Raw genomic sequence first — 19,995 nt, 5'->3', positions numbered from 1 at the left:
GATGGTAGCACTTTCACACAAATTTACCTTCTGAATTGATCTAAGAAATGTCACTAAAGCGATCCTGACAGTTTTGATGTTCTTCCATTTCTGAAAATGGTATGTTAAACAAATAAGGTGTAGGATTTTAGATTTTTTTAACTCCAACACATAATTCCTAAACCAAGTAAAGATGCTTTTATCTCTGATTCTGGCTGTCTGAAGGAGAAAGTAGAAAATGCAGATAATCCTTCCTGATAGTGTAAACCTTAAAAAATCTCCATTGCAGAAAAAAGGCTTTTGAAGAATATTATCCAGATTGTCTACACTGATCAAATGCCTCAAATTATTTGTAAATTCTCTACCTTACTTCGTCTGAATACAAATTGCTTGGCTTACAGGATAAGCTCATTGAATGTGACTGAAAAAAATAGTATTGGCTCAAGTCACAAGGCTAACTTTGATTAATAACATACTTAAAGGATTTATTTAACAACAAGAAGGACCTTTTGAGTTCTAAATGCTCTCAAAAACAATACCTTTACTAACATTCTAATGGCAGGAGCACAAGTTAGTACTGACTTAATTTGGCTAAAATACAGTAACTTTTTTCCATATAGTTTTATCCCCTCCCTTCCTTTGTGCTATTATTGTCATGTATATTACATTTATGTATGTTATAAACCCAACACTACAGTATTATAATTTTTGCTTATATAATCCTATGTCAAAGTAATTAAGAGAAGAAAATATACTTAGCTCATTTTTTATGTTTACCATTTATGATGCTTTTTATTTTTTCCTGTGGATTTGAGTTACCCTCTGGTATCTCACTAATACCCTCTGGTATTATTGCCTGAAGGACTTCCTTTAGTATATCTTATAGGCAAGTCAACTAGCAAGGAATTATCTCAGTCTGTTCCTTGAGAATGTATTTACATTACCTTCATTTTTGAAGGACAGTTTTGCTGGATATAGAATTCTTGATTGACAGTTCTAGGGTTTTTTTTTCCCCAGGACTTGAATATGTCTTTCTGCTGCTATGAGAAGCCAGCCATTATTGTATTCTTATTCCTCTTTATGTGATGAGTTCTTGCTCTCTTTGCTACTTTTAAGATTTTCTCCTGTCTTTGGCTTTCGGCCATTTGACTATGATGTGGCTAGGTGTGGATTTTTGTGTTTCTACTTAGGGTTTGTTGAGCTGCTTGTATCTGTAGCTTAAATGTTTTTCATCAAAGTTTAGAACTTTTCAGCCAGTATTTCTTCAAACATTTTGCCTGCCCTTTTCTCTCTCCTTTCCTTCTCAGACTCGTACTACAGGTATGCTGGTATGCTTGGTATTGTCCCACAGGTCTCTGAGGCTTTGTTCTTTTTTCTTCATTTTTATTTTTCCCTTCAGATTGAATAATTTCTATTAACATATCTTCAAAATCATTAATTCTTTTTATTGCCATCTCATATCTACTGCTGAATCCATCTAGTGAATTTTTTATATCTGTATTGTACTTTCCAACTCCAAATTTTTATTTGGTTCTTTTTATAGTTTGTGTTCTTTGATTAAGATTACCTATTTGCAGAGTCATTATCATAATTTTCCCCTTTTAACTCTTTAAATATAGTTTTCTTTAATTCTTCAAACAAATTTATAATAGCTGCTTTGAATTCTATGTAAATCTGATAACCAGGCCCACTCAGAGTCAGTTTTTATTAATAGATTTTTTTCCCTTTGTGTGTATCTTTTCTGTTTCTTTGCCTGTCTCATAAATTTCTTTGAAAACTAGACAATTTAGGTAATATATTGTAGCAATTCTGGATTCCCATATTTTTCCCTGAGGGTTGTCTCTTTGTTATTGTTGCTGTTGTTTTTGTTTGTTTGTTTTAGTAGCTTTCCTAGGTTTTACCTGCAGAATTTGCCTACTCTGTAAGTGTGGCCATTCATGTCTCTATTTTGTCTTTCATTCTTATTTTCATGTTTTTGCCTGACTTCCACAGGGTCACCAGCTCTATCTGCATACCTTGCTGGTTAGCCAGTGATTGGACAGAGGTTGTGCTTATATACCTCAGGCCTATAAGCCTTCCCTCATTTGTTCATGGATGTGTGTGGGTTGGGAGCACATCCAAATTTCAGTTAATGTTCAAGTTGTCATCAGCTTTTACTTTTCATCAGGCCTTCTTGTACCTCCCCTGAACATGTGCTTAGTTCCCATCAGCCCAGGATACCTGGAGAGCTTACCTAGCCCTTCTACAACTGTCTCACCTCCAAGATCTCCCTATTAGATTTTGTTGCTAATGCCACCGGGCTGTAGTTTTCTTTGACTGTTGGAAATCAAGTCAGCCCTGCTAGCAGCACAGCTACTGATTCTCATGGCCAGCTCCACTCCCGTAAAACTTTCCTGTTGAGGAGCCAGGTGGAGGTCGGGGAGAGTATGAGAGTATTTCTAGGCAAGAAGGCTGAAGGCTCTCTCTGTGTCTGACTTGAGGTTCTAGCAGCTTTTCATGAGTTAAACACTTACCAAATTTTTTATTTGCCTTTGGTTGATTTCCATATCTCAGAAGTGGGGTTTTTTTGACAATTTTGTTCAGTTTTAAACTTGTTTTTCAAGGAAATTTGTTGACCTCTATATCATTCTGCTATAGCTAGAAGTCTACTCCTATTGTTATTTATTTATAAAACTTTTCTCAAGAGATTACACAAATGTCCCTTATTATAATTCCTATTGTGAGGAGATCAACATCTCATAGCTTGGCTTTTTTAAACCAACGCATCTTACCAAAACAATATAATTTTCATGTTTAAAATACAATTTAAACATTTGATTTTTAAAGGCAGTCGTTGCTTTAAATATATTCTATCTAATTATATAAATATAAGTTCTTAACATAATAAAAGACAAAGAATTTTTTTTAATGTCGCCAAACCTGTATTAAAGAACTGTCCAAGCTGATCTAAAAGCTCTTCTAAGGCATGAAAGTCCCTATTATTTAAAAAAGCATTTCACATAAGCATTACCATGCATTTTATTAGAATATAACCTTAAATGCTAATATAACTGTTTTTATTTTGTTTGAGGAAAAATGAATATTAAAATGCTGTAGATTACTGAAGGGTTTTTGAAGTGCCTGAACTTGTATTTTAATTTAAATTCTTTAAATTATTTTCCATTAATTTGTCCTGAATACCAATATATTGATAATTCTAATTGCCATATATATTGTACATAGACTTTTTACTAATTTAGAGTTTTTTTGCCCTTGGTTATAATCAGTTGTCAAATGTTCCTAAACATTTAGACACTGGTCAGTGATATTTTTCCTGTGCTGCATAACTCTATAGGAGCTTTTTGTTTTTACATATTGAAATTGGACTTTGTTATAGGGTATTATAAGACCATATTCTGGATATCTGAGTGCTACTATCCTTGTCTGTTTAGATAACAATGGGTTTAATAATAATAGCCAACTAAGTGCTTATTATATATGTCAGGCACTGTTTTGAACAGTTTTCTGGCATTTTTTCATTGAAGTAACACAGTCAGTCTATGAGGTAGATACTATCATTAGTCCCAGTTATCAGATAAGGAAACAGAGACATGAAATGATTAAGTGGTTTGCCTCAAAGCTCACAGCTACTGAGTAGTGGAGCAGAACTTAAGTCTTAACTACAGATCCCAAGCCTGCTCTTATCTACTTGCTATATGGAGTGAGCAAAAGATGACTTGTAGACATGAAGTCCAAGTCTTTACTAAGGAGTATCAAATAAGCAGAGCTACAATGTGACATGGGCTGACATCTGCTTAGAAAATGGACCCGTGAACTTTAAGTGTGTCTGTAACTCTCAGGTGTATGTTATACTCTGATGTGGTTATTCTTCTGAGGTCTTGTAAACGTTAGGCCACAGACCTGTAAGGAAGAGGCAAGGTCTTGTCTATATGATGAAGCCATTCCTCATGAGAGTTACCATCTCCTCAAGGAGACTGAATTATTAGGGGTTAAGATTCTTGGAGGACACTCTTGCATAGTGGTTGTGAGTGCTTCCATCCACCATGCAGGCCAGAAAGGGAAAGCCCAGCCAAGATCTCTTCCTAGTGTCCCCCATGACTCAAATGGGCCTGGGAGCCCCAGTGTTGTAACACTCTGGATCTTTTAGAGCCCTGTTGCTTAGTGTTCTGTTACCCTTTCAGTATTCCCAGGCTTTCAGTAGAGTCTTGTTTGACTAGTCCATTCCACCTCAGCTACAGGAAACTTGGGCTCAAGTGTTTAAAGTTGGGGGAGTTTCCCCATGAGCATGAGAGTGGCCATGGGAAACAAGGGCTGCCAAGGGGAGGGTGAGTCCTGGAGGAGTGGAGGCATGGCTGAGCTGACTCTCCCCTTCATGAGTGTTCCATGTAATGCCATCCTTGGAGGTCTAGGTTTCATTTTATTAAAGAAGGTAACATGTCTTCACAGATTTGGTTCCTGCTCTTCATTCCTTCCAGTGTTTACTACACAAGTAATCCAAAAAGAATTTAGACTAAATTTAACCTTTTAAATCTCAGCTCTATAAGCAATAATTATTTTAGTCCAGGATGATTCTAAAATTCTTTCACATTTCCTGTGTACATTTCCCGTACTCATTTCCCTTTATGGTCTTCTGTATCCATCAAGTTTCTCTGCACAGTTGGGTTTTTCTTGCCATTCTGATCTCTGTTTAAAGATCACCTCTTCAGTAAGTCCTTCCCTTTCACCAAATCGAAATTATTACCACAGTCCCTCCAAAATCACATTACCCTGTTTTGTTTTATTCATAGCACTTACTATTATCTAGATTATGCTGTTTACTTATTTGTTCTATGTGTTTATTGGCTGTCTCCTGCACTGGAATGTAAGTTCCATGGGATCAGGGACTTGGTTTATCTTAGAAATAGTGATCTCTGTAACTAGATCCAGAACTATTCCTGGAAGACACATAAGAGATGATCACTAGGTACGTGATGAACTAATAAATATTAGTTTAAGGCAGGTAAGGGGAGCCAGAGTCAAGTTGGACAGGAGGACTTGTGATAAGCATAACACATCTGGGGCTGTGACCCCAGCATCTGGTTAGGGACAGAAATGAGGGGTAGGGAGAAAGCAGGAGATGGGAGCTCAAGCTCTGTGTGATAATCAGGACCCTGGGCAGAGACATCCGGAGGTGGCACTCAGGGAGACATACTCCAACCTACTCCCAGTGGATAGCTCAGCCCTCACCACACGCGCACACGTGTGCTCACAAACACATGCATCTCCATGCCCAGTGTCACCCATACAAATGGAACTATTCCTCCCATTTCTTATGGTTGGGTGTGTTCACTTGTGCACAGTCATGAATGTTTTAGGGTTGGACAGTGGAGGCAGCAGGATACAATTCTTCCCATGGACAGCTCTGAGTTCAGCTTCTCCTTGGACTGGCTGAGAAGAGAAGCAGCCAGGAGAAGAAGCTAGGCAGCCTCTAGTCGAGATCCAGCCTACAGGCTTGTTTTATTTGGCCCACACCATGTTTTTAAAAAATTGTGCCCATATTTAAATTTAGGGGGGTTTGCATTAAAATCTGGATTTCTAGGTTATTTTGACAAATGGGAAGACCTTGCACACCAAGCCTGCACCCCACGTGGCACAGCTGGCTGAAGCAGAGTGGCAAGCACAGCCTCGGCTGGGCTCTCCAGGTCCCCACAGTCCTTGTCACCTGCTGGTGTAGTTAATTGGCCTCACCCCTTCGGGTCACTTGCCTGGTCTTCATAGGTAGTTGTCTTGGTCTCTTTGGGCGGCTATAGCAAAATACCACAGATTGGGTAGTTGATATACAACAGAAAGTTATTTCTTACGGTTCTGGAGGCTGGAAGTCTGAGACCAGGTTTAGGTCTCCAACCCTCTCTCGTGAGGGCCCTTTTCCAGGTTGCAGACTTCTCTCTGTGTCCTCACATGGCAGAAAGGGGCAAGCTAGCCCTCTGGAGCCTCTTTTATAAAGGCATTAATCTCATCATGAGGGCTCCACCCTCATGACCTAAGTGCTTCCCAAAGGCCCTACCTCCTAATACCATCACACTGGGCATTAGGATTTCAGTGTATGAATTTGTGGGAACACAAACATTCAGATCATAGCAGCATTTGGGTTTGCAATCTCTGGCATAATGGCTAATGCACAATGTAAGCAATTGATAAATTTATCAACAATAATTGTTTTTGCACTGGTAGAATTTCTGCATAGATCACTCACTATATAGAAACCTTCTAGGGCTCCCCAATGCTTGCCAAATTATGTTCACATCCCTAACTTGGCAGCAGTCTGACCTGTATCTTACATCCAGTCATTCTCTCATAAAGGCAGTGGAGTTCTGTCTTACGGACTTTGAACTTACAGAAACAACCCCGTAGGCTTGGGGGAGACAGAAGGAGAGACATAGATAAACAGAGAAACTCAGGGAGAGACAGACAGACAGACAGAAGCAGTGCAATTTAAATAGTGCCAGCTGGTCCCCTCTTCCACACCACCACCTATCCCGTCTACTCACTGGACATGTGCCCACTGGCACTGGATGCAGTTATGCCTGAAACAATTAACATGTTGACAAAATTTATGTAAGAAAATATGTGAATGATTTTGGTCCCCTTACCATTGACAAAGAGATGAATGAAATGCATTGTTCAGATGGTCAGGCTCCTGGACTTCATGGATATCCTTGAGTTAAAACTGAAGAATAATTATAGGCCAAAGGAAACACTAGCTAAAGAACAGTTAGAGGGACCTGATAAATGTATTTGCAGCTTGTATTGAGTGTCTGTCCTTTATCGATAGTTTCTTCTCACCAACTTTTTCTCATGTTTGGGTCATGAATTATATTTCAAAATAGAAATCAATCTGTATCTTAATTTTATAACTTGAAATTTAAAACAAACCTTTATCTTAAAGGAGTAAACCAGATTATGGATTTTAACTTTTTCAAGGTAACTTAAGCTGGCAATCCTGGGCCAACTCTGATTCTTACAGGAGCATCCGATACTTGGACAACCCTTTTTTGTACTTCATCCCTGCAAGACGAATGAATTCATGACTCCTGTGTTAAAGAATTCTCAGAAAATCAATAGGTAAGAAACACCATCAAGCTACATTGGCTTTCACTCTTATTTTAAAAGTGTAAATCTTTTTATGTGATTCTAAAAGCTAAGCTAAAAAAGAAATATTCTTTGTAATAATAGTAATGGCTAACATTTATTGATTTTTTTTTTTTTTTTTTTTTTTACTGTGTGCTAGGCACTGTTCTAAGTATTTCGGATATAGTAAAGCACTGGATTCCTGTAACACCCCTCCGAGCTAAGGACCATTATTTTGCCCAGTTTGCAGAGGAGGAGGCTAAAGCACAGAGGGGCTAAATGACTCCGCTAAGGTCACACACCTAGTTAAGCAGTAGAACTGGCATTTGAACCCAGGCACTTTTGCCTCCAAGCCATGCACTTAACTGCACTCTGCTACCTTAGCTAATGTTGTCAATTGCATCAACTTGGAATCATCGAGGGAAGTCAGGAGCCCCAGTGCCTTGACCTTCCCTTTAACTGCTTTAGTGAGGGATGGATCCTCAGCCTCTTTGGCCCTCGAGTCCCTGTTAAGCAATGGGCTGGCATTTGGAAATGCTGAGATTCCAGGTGCTGAGCGCACGTCTTTGAAGAAAGCCTCATTTCTATGATTGTTGGTAACTGATTTTCTACCACGCAAACAACTACAATGGAAACAGTTTTCTGTGTTTCACTTGTTTCCCAGGAATGTCAACTACATCACGTCATGGCTGAGCATGGTAGGGCCAGCTGTCGGGCTGAATCTGCCTCTGAGTTACGCCAGAGCAGCCTTTCAGGATGAAGGAAACGTCGACAGACAAGGTAAAAAGAGAAGCCTGTGCTGCATGTTTCACTGTTGCAAAGATCCTGGTGTCTCTTCTGCACTTGGATATGTCGTCCCTGCTGGCACCACCGTGTATTAAGTCTGCTTTCATCTTTAACAGACTGGGCACTGACTTGTTTGTTTAGTTTTCCAACCAATCAGCACCCACTCATTTAGGAAGCTTTTGGCTTTGCTATAATAACACTCACCCAACCACAGAGCTGAGTGGTTTTATTTTAGAATTGATATTCTTGAAACAAGTCTTTACTGCTCAGTTAACCTTCTTTTATTTTCTTGGCTTTTGTTTTGTTCTTGTTCTTCAGATTCTTCTATTGAGCCAAAGAGCTTAGAAGAACCCTGAGAGTTTACGTGGCCGTCCCTGGTTTTAATGGGACCAATATGGTGTGAGATTCAGATCACCGAGATTTTGACGTGGATTTTTTTCCCCTTGGAAGCAAATGTCTGCAGCAACTGATGTACTCTATGTTTAGAAGACACACTGCAAAGACACAAATCACTATAAATAGCAAAAAAGGAATCTAACTTCGTAATAGAAATATTGACATCATCAGGGCACTTCCAGGTCGTTCCCTCATGTCTCTGAGACTCATTCTCTTCACCTTTAATTTGAGAATAACAAGCTACCTCACAGGGTTGCTGTGTGAAGCACATGAGAGCCTTAGTGTATGAGAAAATACGGTAAAGTATTATGCAAATATTCATTAAATGGTCACCTTTCTTATATTTGATTGTCATTCACCTAGGCTGTCAATAAGTTTAATAGTCAGTAAGATATTAAGATGAACCATAGAATTTTCGGTTTGGGGTTGCCTGTTTTGTTTTTCATTTTAACTTGCTAGGGTCTTAAACTAAGAGAAAAACGTAACTGACTCTTTAAAGCATCTAGATTAGTGTCTGTCAGTGGGGGATGCACTTTAGAGTCACTTGAGGATCTTTTACAATTACAGACGCTGGGGCCACCTGCTGGAACAGCCCCTCTGGGGTGATTCTGATGCACATGCTCCTGAAGAAGTTCTGGTCTGGATGTACCTTTCAAGTGGCATTTATTTGTGTTGCTTTGGTCTCCCAGTAGGTCTTTTCCAATTCTGTGCATAGCTCCTGCAAGATGGACTTACTTCCTAACATTGCCCGGACCTTGCCCCGAGAATCTGTATAGCAAAGAAGTCTAGGAGGCATTTGGAGAGGCGGCCTACTTTGGAGAAGCAGTTAGGATGAGGGGATTATCTGCTGGCGAATAGCAGAGGACAGCGACAGCCCTGTGAGTCTCTAGGTTAAGGGCTGTACTCTCACGAAGGGAACAGAAGTAGAGAAAGGGTTAATCAAACTGCTGGAAAAGCTAAAAGCAAATTTTAAAACGCTGAGCTGCACATATTCTTGCTGGGATGAGAGCCTGCTTACATGCTTGTTGGGCATTTTGGTATTTACCAGTTAACATCTTTTCAGCTTCTGCAAGGGATTTCCACCTCCCACCCCCGACTCTCCCTAATGTAAACACAGATTTCTCAGCAAGTCATTTCTCAAGCCATGTCATTTCTAGGGTAAAAAAAAAATTGTAATAATGTGTCATCTGGATGATGTACTTGTCTGGAAGTACTAGTTATCCTTTTTGAACAGATTCTGAGATGATAGTAGTCTGTCAGTTTGGGGGCAGTGTGTAGTGCCTTTTCTTTTTTTTATAAATTTATTTATTTTATTTATTTATTTTTGGCTGTGTTGGGTCTTCGTTGCTGTGCGTGGACTTTCTCTAGTTGCCACGAGTGGGGGCTACTCTTCTTTGCGGTGTGCGGGCTTCTCATTGCAGTGGCTTCTCTTGTTGCGGAGCACAGGCTCTAGGCAGGCGGGCTTCAGTAGTTGCAGCACATAGGCTCAGTAGTTGTGGCTTGCAGGCTCAGTAGTTGTGGTGCATGGGCTTAGTTGCTCTGCGGCATGTGGGATCTTCCCAGACAGAGCTTGAACCCATGTCCCTTGCATTGGCAGGTGGATTCTCAACAACTGCACCACCAGGGAAGCCCTAGTTTCTTTTTTTTAAGTTAATTTTTTTTAATTCCCTGATTGATGAAGACCTAAAAACTCACCAGTGGCAGAACAAAGTTCTGAAGAGCTCCTGTAGGTTGTAGAGACCACCCTCCCCAGACAGATGCTTCTCCTCAAGCAGCTCTATTTTTTTCAGAATTTTTTTCACTTAAACTTTTAATTTTTGGTTGATAAAAATTTCCCTTTTTTAAAAATACAGTTAAATAACAGACTGTTATCCCAACTGTCATAAAATTAGAAAATATTTTGTTTTGTCAAAGTAACAGTTCTTTCTCTGCAACATGAGGATTTTTCTTCTTCGGGGTTTCCTCTCCAGCCAATACAATGCAAAGCCCCTTCAGTGAGGAACAAGACTGGTTAAAGCTGCTACAAGTCAGTCTCCTAAACTCTACTTTTGTGTGGTCTTGGAAAAACCATTTCACCTCTTTGGTCCTCAGAGTCTTCATCTGCACCATGAGGAAGCTCAGCCATGTGACTTGTGAGGCCCACCTGACTCTTGGGTCTGTGAAATTGGGAGAAGTCTAGGGAGCTGGACTGTGAGGTTGGTTTGCTACTAGCTGCGTGGCTTGAGCTAATTTTCTTAATCTCCTTTAGTCTGTTACCACTTCTGTTTTAAAAAGTCCATTAATATCAATCCCACTCACCTAACAAGGGCACAGAGATCGAAATGGTGAGTGAGTCTGAATGCGCTGCATAGCTAACACAGTGCCGCACGGAGTCAGCGGGAGAGGGTAATCTGCCCTGCTGCCGTCGAGGCACATGCCTGCTCCTTCCCACCTCAGTTTGGGCCTGACTTCTCCCCAGGCGAATGGGCTCCTGGTCGGGCGCCTTCTCTGCCCACAGCCTGACTGTCCCTCATGCTGGTTCTCACCTGGAAGTGTTTCCCTCCCCATCTCTCTGCCCAATTCTCAACCCGCTATATGTGATCCACTCTTTACAAAGCCATCTCTGACCACCACAGCCCCCCGTGTTGGACCTCTCCCTTTGTTATCCCTGTACTTATTCATAGAAGCATTTAACTATCTCCTTTTCACTCTGATTTGATGGATAATAAGTAACTTCTTGAGCCACTTTTTTGGGTATGTTGTAAGGTGGCATTCAAGAAGGGTTGCTGTCTGCCCCTCGTAAGTGATCCAGGGAAAGCTTTCAGTCTGGGGACCCGAGTGGGTGGGCTAGTTCTTTGAGTAACCATGGAAGAGTCAGAGGGTGTGCTGATCATCAGGTACTAGCCTACAATCTGGAGGTTAAAAAAATGAAACTACCACCCCCCACCCAATATGTATAAGATAAGGAGGAAAAAAAAGTCAGAAGTGGGTTTTTGCATCCATTTCTCCCAAGATAGGTATAGTTTTTCTTAATACTCTCAAGATATTAGGAAACGGAGATCTGCATTATCAAAACTAGTTCTTCACATATATATGGAATCTAAAAAAAAAAAGTTCTGAAGAACCTAGGGGCAGGACAGGAATAAAGACGCAGACGTAGAGAATGGACTTGAGGACATGGGGAGGGGGAAGGGTAAGCTGGGACGAAGTGAGAGAGTGGCATGGACATATATACACTACCAAATGTAAAATAGCTAGTGGGAAGCAGCCGCATAGCACAGGGAGATCAGCAAGTTGCTTTGTGACCACCTAGAGGGGTGGGATAGGGACGGTGGGAGGGAGACGCAAGGGGGAGGAGATATGGGGATATATGTATATGTATAGCTGATTCACTTTGTTATACAGCAGAAACTAACACACCACTGTAAAGCAATTATACTCCAATAAAGATGTTAAAAAAAAAACAAAGAAAAACTAGTTCTTACATAATTCAGAGAGCTGATATTCCAGTGAGTTGGAGTTTTGGGGGGATTAAAATCTGAGAGTAAGAATATGCAAAGATCCACTTCGGCAGATACTTACTGAGTTTGTCTTGTGTGCTGAGCCCTAGGCTGGGTGGCAGGGGCAGCAGACCGAGAGCCCTGACCCGGCTCATACGAATGCCCCAGTCCAGTGGAGAAGACAGACAAGAAGAAGATTGATGGCACGATGTGTGTTGTAGCGGAGGTGTGGAAAGCAAGCACCAGGGAAGAGTCACAGAAGAGGAATGTGAGTAGAGTTGTGAAAAACTTAGGATTTAGCCAGGCCAAGAACGGAGGAAGGAAAGACCTTGAAGTTGCATGTGGGGAAGTGGTAAAGAGTGAGGCTGGCTAGCAGGACTGGGGCCAGGTCTGGAGGAGCCTTTATTGCCACACTGATGGTTTGTATTTGGCCTGAAAACCACAAAGAGCTGCTGAGGGAATTCAAGTAGAACAGTTAAGGTGATCATATTTGTATTTCAGAAAGGACTCGTATTTTTAAAAGGACTAATCACACATACACTTTGTTGGTTTTTTCACCAGCAGGCACTGGCCCACAAACTTTAGAAGAAACAGGAGTGCAGAAAGGGCTGGGAGTATGTCAAGGACAGTTTTTGAATTTTGCCTAGCACCTTTCAAAGCAAAACCTGCCAGTGTCCTGAAAAGTCTGAGTCCTGGTTTACTGTGTTATTTGGGGCAAGTCACTGCACCTCTCTGAATCTCTGTTTCCTAACGTATTAAATGGAAGGAAGGGTATTAGATCAAGTAAAATCAATTTATTGGATTATGACCAGTATTTTTTTTTATGAAATAGAATATGTCTAGGAAAAGCATTCCCTGGGTTTCCTTTACTGTCATAATACTATCATACAGCACATCTGACACTAGATGTTATGGGTTTTCCACACATCAGACAAGTCTGCAACACCAGCTAAGTGTTCTACAATTTAGTTCAGTTCTCACACCATCTACCTGAAGTTAGCATCAGATCCTCCAGGTTAAGTGTTCAGTCCCATAAGACTGCCCCACTTAAGATACCAGTTGCAAGTCCCAGATTGTCACCTGTATTTCTAACTGACCAGCTATAAATCTGGGTTCCAATGACCCCCCTTCTTGGGTCCAGTAATTTGCTAGAATGACTCACAGTACTCAGGGAAACACTTACTTATGCTTATCAGTTTGTTATATAACAAAGGATATGATAAAGGATACAGAGGAGGAGCTGCACAGGTGAGGTCCAGAAGGGTCACAAGTGCAGGAACTTCTGTCCCCCTGTGGTTGGGGAGCACCACCCTCTTGGCATGTAGACGAGTTCACCACCCTGGAGGCTCTCTGAACCATGTACTTTTGGAATTTTTATGGAGGCTGCATCACATAGGCATGATCAATCATTAACTCCACTGCTAACCCTTCTCCCCTTCCCGGATGATGGGGGATGGGGCTGAAAGTTCCAAGCTTTTAATCAGGGCTTGGTCTTCCTGGCGACCAGCTCCCATCCTGAAGCTATTCAGGAGCCCACCAAGAGTCAACCCATTAGAACAAAAGCCACTCCTATCACCCGGGAAATTCCAAGGCATTTAGGAGCTCTGTGCTAGGAACTGGGGCAAAGACCAATATATGTTTTCTGTTAGTTCACAAGTACATAGAAAAAAGTGCATTGCACATAGTGAGGGTATCATTGTTTTGTGAAACTTTGATTTCAACTAGAAGTAGAAACACAGACATAGAAAATCTGTGTCTATGGTGTGTGTGTGTGTGTGTGTGTGCACTAGGTTGTGATGTAAACGTATCTCTAACTCCAGGGAGCAGAGATTTGAAAACTAATAGGCAAATAAACTCCCTTCCAATTCTAAGACCTTTGATTCCCTTCTTATGCTGCTGACCAGTAAGTTGCTAAAGGTTGTTCTGGAAGGTATAGGGAGTACTTAACTATTAGCATGCCCATGGAACTGGGCTACTTTGATATGCACATAGGTTCTGGACGCGCCCCTTCTGCGTTTTTATAGGGCTTGTCTGTAAAAGTGCTTTCACATTTTTATTCTTAAATTTCTTAGTGTTCTTTAAAGCAGTTCTGTAATGTAAACCCCTTGCTTTTGTCTAACTTTTGTGTTGTCAATAGCGACACCTAGTGGTAAAAGAGTCCTATTGCAAATATCTTGTACAGACTTAGAGCTGAAAAGTGATTTTTTAGAGATCACCAAGTCCCATTTTGTAAATTATTAAAAACAAACTGGAAACTCACATGTATTCCTACATTCATATAAACTTTACATGAGAATAAATAAAACCTATGGCTAGGTGGTGATTTCTTGGGTTACTTTAAAGCTTTTCAAATACCCAGAGATCACTGTTAGTAATAACAGCGAAGCAGAAATTTAACAAAGCATGCCCTGACAGGCTAACAGGAAGTCATAGTTCAGTATATCTGCAGCCGTTGGTGCATTGGTATTTACACGTGCATGCCAGATCTTCAGGGTTTAGTATGGTGCCTGGCACTTGGTAGTACTCAATAGATCTCTGTGGAATGTTTGTGTATGTGGGTGATCACTGAGCCCAGGGGAAGCCTCCCATGGTTTCCTTTCTGCAGACGCTAAGAACTGGACCTGTTTTGCTCCGGGGAACTGACACCCACTCCTCTATCCTTTGAGAAGATTCATTTCCCCTGCCACCAGCAGCAGAGTGGGAGAAGGTTTCCATAGCCCCCTCCTTCAGTAGGTTCAGAGAGAGAATACCCAAGCCCTTTCCTGCGTAGTGAGAGGGAGATGGTTAAATATAGTAGCATATAGTAGTTAAGGGGAGTGAATTCATCTCCATGTATCAAAACAGGCAATTCTCGGGGCCTCCCTGGTGGTGCAGTGATTAAGAATCCACCTGCCAATGCAGGGGACACAGGTTCGAGCCCTGGTCTGGGAGGATCCTACATGCCGCGGAGCAGCTAAGCCCGTGCGCCAGAACTACTGAGCCTGCGCTCTAGGGCCCGCAAGCCACAACTACTGAGCCCGCACACCTAGAGCCCATGCTCCGCAACAAGAGATGCCACCGCAATAAGAGACCCGCGCACTGCAACGAAGAGTAGCCCCCGCTCACCACAACAGCAACAACGTGTGTGTGTGTGTGTCGCGCACAGCAGCAAAGACCCAACGCAGCCAAAAATAAATAAAATGAAATAAATAAATTAAAAGAAAGAAAAACAGGCAATTCTCATAAAATGCTGAGTTAAAACAGAAAACAAAAACTAGATGCTAACTATGCATGCCACTTAATACTATATAAAAAATACACTAATACCACACATTTTCTGTAGTATATATAAGTATATGTATCTAAAAACATTAAAGTGGTCAGAAGGACACACAAAACTTGTAAGAGAGGTTACCTCAGAGGTGGAGAGTGGGAACTTGGACTGGAAGTGATCAAAGAAGACTTGGGCTCTTTTTTAATGCAGTATACACATGTATCCAGAGACCGCAAAACTAAAAATTCACTAAAAAAAAAGATTTTCGTCCTTATAGATAATTTGGAAGTCGCAGAAAAATTTGAAGGAGAAAATTTAAAACTTACTTGTGTTTATAACCCAGGGATTACAGTTAAAATTACAGTTAAAATTTCGATATATTTTCTTGTTGTGGTTAAACATATTTAATTAGGATCATTCTGTATATGGTTTTACACCCTGATTTTTCCCACTTAACATTTTATGTGCAGCATTTTCCCATCATTTAACATTCTTTGAAGAAAAACAACTTAAAATGACTAGTATTTCTTTTAAATCAAAATGTACCAAATAGTTTTAGGGCTTTTGGGGTTGTTTCTAATTCTTCACTGTTTATTTAACATGCATTCAACTAGCACTTATTTCCTGCATGGTTAGGAGGACCTGTGCTAGGGATATAGTGTTCAGTAGGGTCCCCCTCCCCCCAGAGCTTTCAAATGTAAGATATGTGTGCAGAAATAGTTGCTCACATTATGTTTCTCTGGGTTACACTGTTACTAAGGGAATGAAGGGATCAAAGGATATGGAACGTTTTAAGATTTTTGATTCATGTCACTAAACTGTTCTACCAGTAAGGCTACACCAATTTACATTCCCCAAAGCAGTCTGTGTTTTACCATTTCCTAAAATCAATGAAAATGATTTTAGTTTATTGTGCTTTTATTATTGAACTGATCATTTTTCTCATCTAGTCTTGCTAAAATTTGCATGGATTCTCAGCTTTGTTTCTTCTTGATGTGTTACATATGTCTCAGTGCTCCTAGGGTTAGTTTCCAGCTTCTTTATTGTCCACTTGATTGTTCCATATCTTCATTTTGCCCCTATCAGAGCTGACTGTACTGGTTCTACTATGACCAGAGAGAGTATGGCAGTTAAGCAATTAGGACATGTATGTAATTTTAAAAAATTATTATGGGAAATTTCATACATACCGAAAAGTAAATAGTACAATGAACTTTAACATACCTATAAATCAGAATCAGCAGTTACCAAGATTTTTGCCATATTTGCTTCATTTAACCCTTTTTTAAAACTTTATAGTTGCTTAAATATTTTAAAGCAAACACAAACGTTGTGTCATTTGTTTTTACAGGCACACACTGCACATTTTTTATTTGATCTATTCTGTCAAGTTTTACTTCAGTCTTAGGTGTTAAAACATCTTTGGGTTTTTGCCCTCTGCATTTATTCCTGAGGTTGGGGCTTTATACACCCTCTTTCTGATTCTGTATTTACCAGTGACATTGTGGAACTTTTCTCTAAAATGGCCCACTGCTCCATAAGTAGATTAGCTGGTGCCGTCAAAGCAGTATGTGAAATGTGCAGGTTGCAGGTTCTGCAGCCTGGATCATGCATCCGCAGATCCTTACCACTCTGGGGACATTTCATAAATGATGTCAAATCACAGGCAACTTCTCACGACTGTTCTCAGCTGTGATTAAATTGGAAAATTATGTAATAATCTGCTCACTGATGTACAAATTTAAACAGTAGCTGGTTTCTTGGGAAGGAACCATTCAAAAATCTGAAAAATATATAGATCCCTTTTCCAGAAAAATGTATGTGTTGGGTATGTGTGTGTATGCATACACGCACAGGTACATATTTATATCAGAAAATTCTACATACAGTTTCAGGAGATTCCTAGACCCTCTAAAATATAATCCTAGATCAAGACTCTTAATCAAATCGTTCAAAATGGCTTTCTTCTATTACACACACACACATACACACACACACCCATACATACACACACACATCTATGTTATGTCATGGGCAGGAGGAAAAGGGGTATGGTGACAGGGGGAAAAAAACTACCTAATTATAAACATAAGAAAATGTGTAAAATATAGAATAAACAAAGTCAACTATTGTATATACTGGAATTAAAATTCTAAGGAAATACCTGGAATCTATCAGGAACCTAAGCAGGGGCAGTGTGGTCCAACTTACCTGCAAACACACACAAAAAGAGAATACCTGAAGCTGTCAAGCTATATAGAGAAAACATATCTTCTTATAAACTGGATAAACAAATGCACCAAGCTGTTGGGGGAGAAAGATATGACAAGACAATCTATTTCATGTCATTGTTTCCAAAGCAGGTGTTAATGGACAAAACGTGTTTCAAGAAGTAACATTTCCCTCAACTGTTCTCAGCTGTGATTGACATAAAAAAGAATTATTTAAAATGTGGCTCACTCTGCCCCCTATTGTACAGGTTTAAACGTTCACTGGTTGTTAAAGAGGTAAGAAAGCATTATAATATATTTATCAGCATCTAACCTCATCTTATTTGAAAATTTGGGTATGCTCAGCATGTCCTACACTTGTAACCCAGCCAAGTAACATGACCCACTGTTCGACTTCTACTTAACTACAGTCAAAGAGGTTTAGAAAGCTAGACTTAAACAAAAACTCCTACACTGTGAGTACGTTAGACTATTCATGTCAGTAATTTATTACCACAAATAAGCAGATCACTGGTAAGGACCTGCAGAGGAAGCTGACACTTCTCAGACTGCAAGGTCTGAAGGGGTGATCGGGGGCCACAATTTCCTCCTCTCCCTCCTACAGGAAAAGCTCTCCTTATCGTCAGAATTGCTGTTTGAAAGCTTCAGATCCTCTGGGAAGCAAGGGAGGTCCATGATGTTCATCAAGCCTGGCTCAAGTTCTAAGGGCTGTATGTGAGTGGCTCCCTCATTTTGAAGATAGACACCACATACTGAAGGCTTAAGTGACAGTCTGAATGAGGTGGCAACTGTTTGTGTGCATATTTGGAAATGTTGGTTATCTGTCACTCCTGGGTCCCCTCAAATGATCACTCTAAAATATTCAGTTGTTAAATGTTTTAATACTTTGCTCTAAAACTCCTGTGGTGACAATACCATGACAATAAGCTTTAAAATGTCCACTTCTTTTCCTCACATACTAGTAAATATAACATCATTTTACCAAATAATACGGATAGAAATTGTGCTAGAAACTAAGAATGCTTAGTACATCCTGCCAAGGCAGTCCCCCAAGTACAGTATCATAAGAAATGTGAGTTAATACTTGACTGATCCATTTTATTTTAGACTTTATAGGTCAGAATAAAGATTATACAAGCAGCTGTTAGTGAAAATTTTATAGTAATATGGTAATTTATGACCTTAGTCTCTTTTCTCAACTTTGTGTAAAATCAATAGACATGTTAGCTACTTTGACAAACGTGAAACAGGCTCCAGGAATGTTACCCACAGATGACTATTATAACAAAATCCAGACATTTACCTGGAATGAATTCATCTACACAAAGATATACATTCAAATTTGCATAGCTGTCAAATTAGAACTGTCTCTCAGCTCTATCAAAAAATAAAAGGAAAAAAACCCCATATAGTTGAGGTATTGTGTATTTCCATAATACAGTTTACAACAAAAACTCTTATTAAATACCCAGCATTATGTATGCCATAATTCACTAAGGAGCCACCTGTAAGGTAGTGTTTATTATTTTGCTATGAGGTGCATCTCCTACAGGAACAGTTTAGTTTAGAGGACAGATTATTTTTCTAGTTTCAGCTATGCCAATTACTTGGGCAAATTATTTCAAAAATACTTGAGCTATTTTTGGCTTCTGACTTATAAAATGAGGTGGCTGGAATAGAGCAGTAGTATCCCCATAAGTGCGGAAAGCAAGGGGATAGCTTCATAAAGACTGCCTGATAGTTTGTCGATAAGACAGATTTTTTCCAGAAATACTGTAAAGATTGTTTTCCAGAAGATCAGGAGTATTTGTATAATCTAACAAATACCTTAGGGACTCTGACGTTCTGGATTTGGGAACCACAGGACTAAGTGATCTCCAGATTCTTTCTGCACTAACAATTTCTGATTTGTTTGAGGTTTGCTAGGCAAATGTAAGAGGTCACAGAATTTAAATATTTACTCATCCACAATTTTTAAACCTTTTAATTTGTAACTAAGACTCACAAGAAGTTGCAAAAACAGTATAGTTTGTATACTTCACCCAACTTCCCTTAATAACATACTTGATAACCAGAGTATATTTTCAAAACCAGTAAATTGACATTACAACAGTATTAACTAAACTACAGAACTTGCTTTATTTCATCAATTTTTATATGCACTTTGTGGGGACTATGAAATTCCATCACAAGTATTGATTTGTGTAAATACCACCACAATCAGGACACAGGACTGTTCCATCACCACAAAGACACTCCCTCCTGCCAGTCTTTTATAGTTTGTCTCTATCCCCATCATTCATCCTTGGCAGCTACCCATCTCTTCTCCATTGCTATAATTTGTCATTTCAAGAAGTTCATATACATGAAATGATACAAGACATATGTAACCTTTTGAGATTGCCTTTTTGTACTTGGCATACCACTAAGATCCATAGAAATTGTTGCACGCAGCAAGTGTCTTTTACGACTGAGTAGCATTTCATTTATGGATGCAACCAGTTTATTTGCCCACTGAAGGACATTTAGGTTGCTTCTAGTTCTTGACTATCACAAATACAGTTGCCATGAACATCTGTGTACAGGATTTTGTGTGGGCAGACATTTCATTTCTGTGTGATAACTACCCAGGAGTGCAACTGCTGGATCCTAAGCATATGTTAACTTTGTAAGAAACTGCCAAACTTTTCTAGAGTGACTACCATTTCAGAGTCCCACCAACAATCCAGTTGCTCCACAGTCTTTCCAGTGCTTGGTATTGTCA

At 39.9% G+C, this 19,995-nt stretch overlaps 1 protein-coding gene across 3 annotated transcripts in view; it reads left to right on the top strand.

Moving 5' to 3' along the window:
- The window catches only part of ATG10 (autophagy related 10), a 250,044-nt gene that overhangs the window by 211,431 nt on the left and 18,618 nt on the right, over positions 1-19,995 (top strand). For 2 of the 3 annotated variants that reach the window (XM_060009200.1, XM_060009199.1), the window contains exons 6-8: positions 6,983-7,080; positions 7,751-7,866; positions 8,191-12,766. In XM_060009200.1, the coding sequence (XP_059865183.1) occupies positions 6,983-7,080; positions 7,751-7,866; positions 8,191-8,228 (252 nt within the window). In that variant the 3' untranslated portion in view covers positions 8,229-12,766. Of the gene's footprint in view, positions 1-6,982; positions 7,081-7,750; positions 7,867-8,190; positions 12,767-19,995 lie in introns of those variants that run through there. The other variant, XR_009518996.1, reaches the window with a different exon arrangement.

Source organism: Delphinus delphis, chromosome 3 (genome assembly GCF_949987515.2).
Source record: "Delphinus delphis chromosome 3, mDelDel1.2, whole genome shotgun sequence".
Taxonomy (NCBI): domain Eukaryota; kingdom Metazoa; phylum Chordata; class Mammalia; order Artiodactyla; family Delphinidae; genus Delphinus; species Delphinus delphis.
The sequence above is the reverse complement of the archived record's forward strand: the minus strand, read 5'-3'. Positions and strand labels throughout refer to the sequence as shown.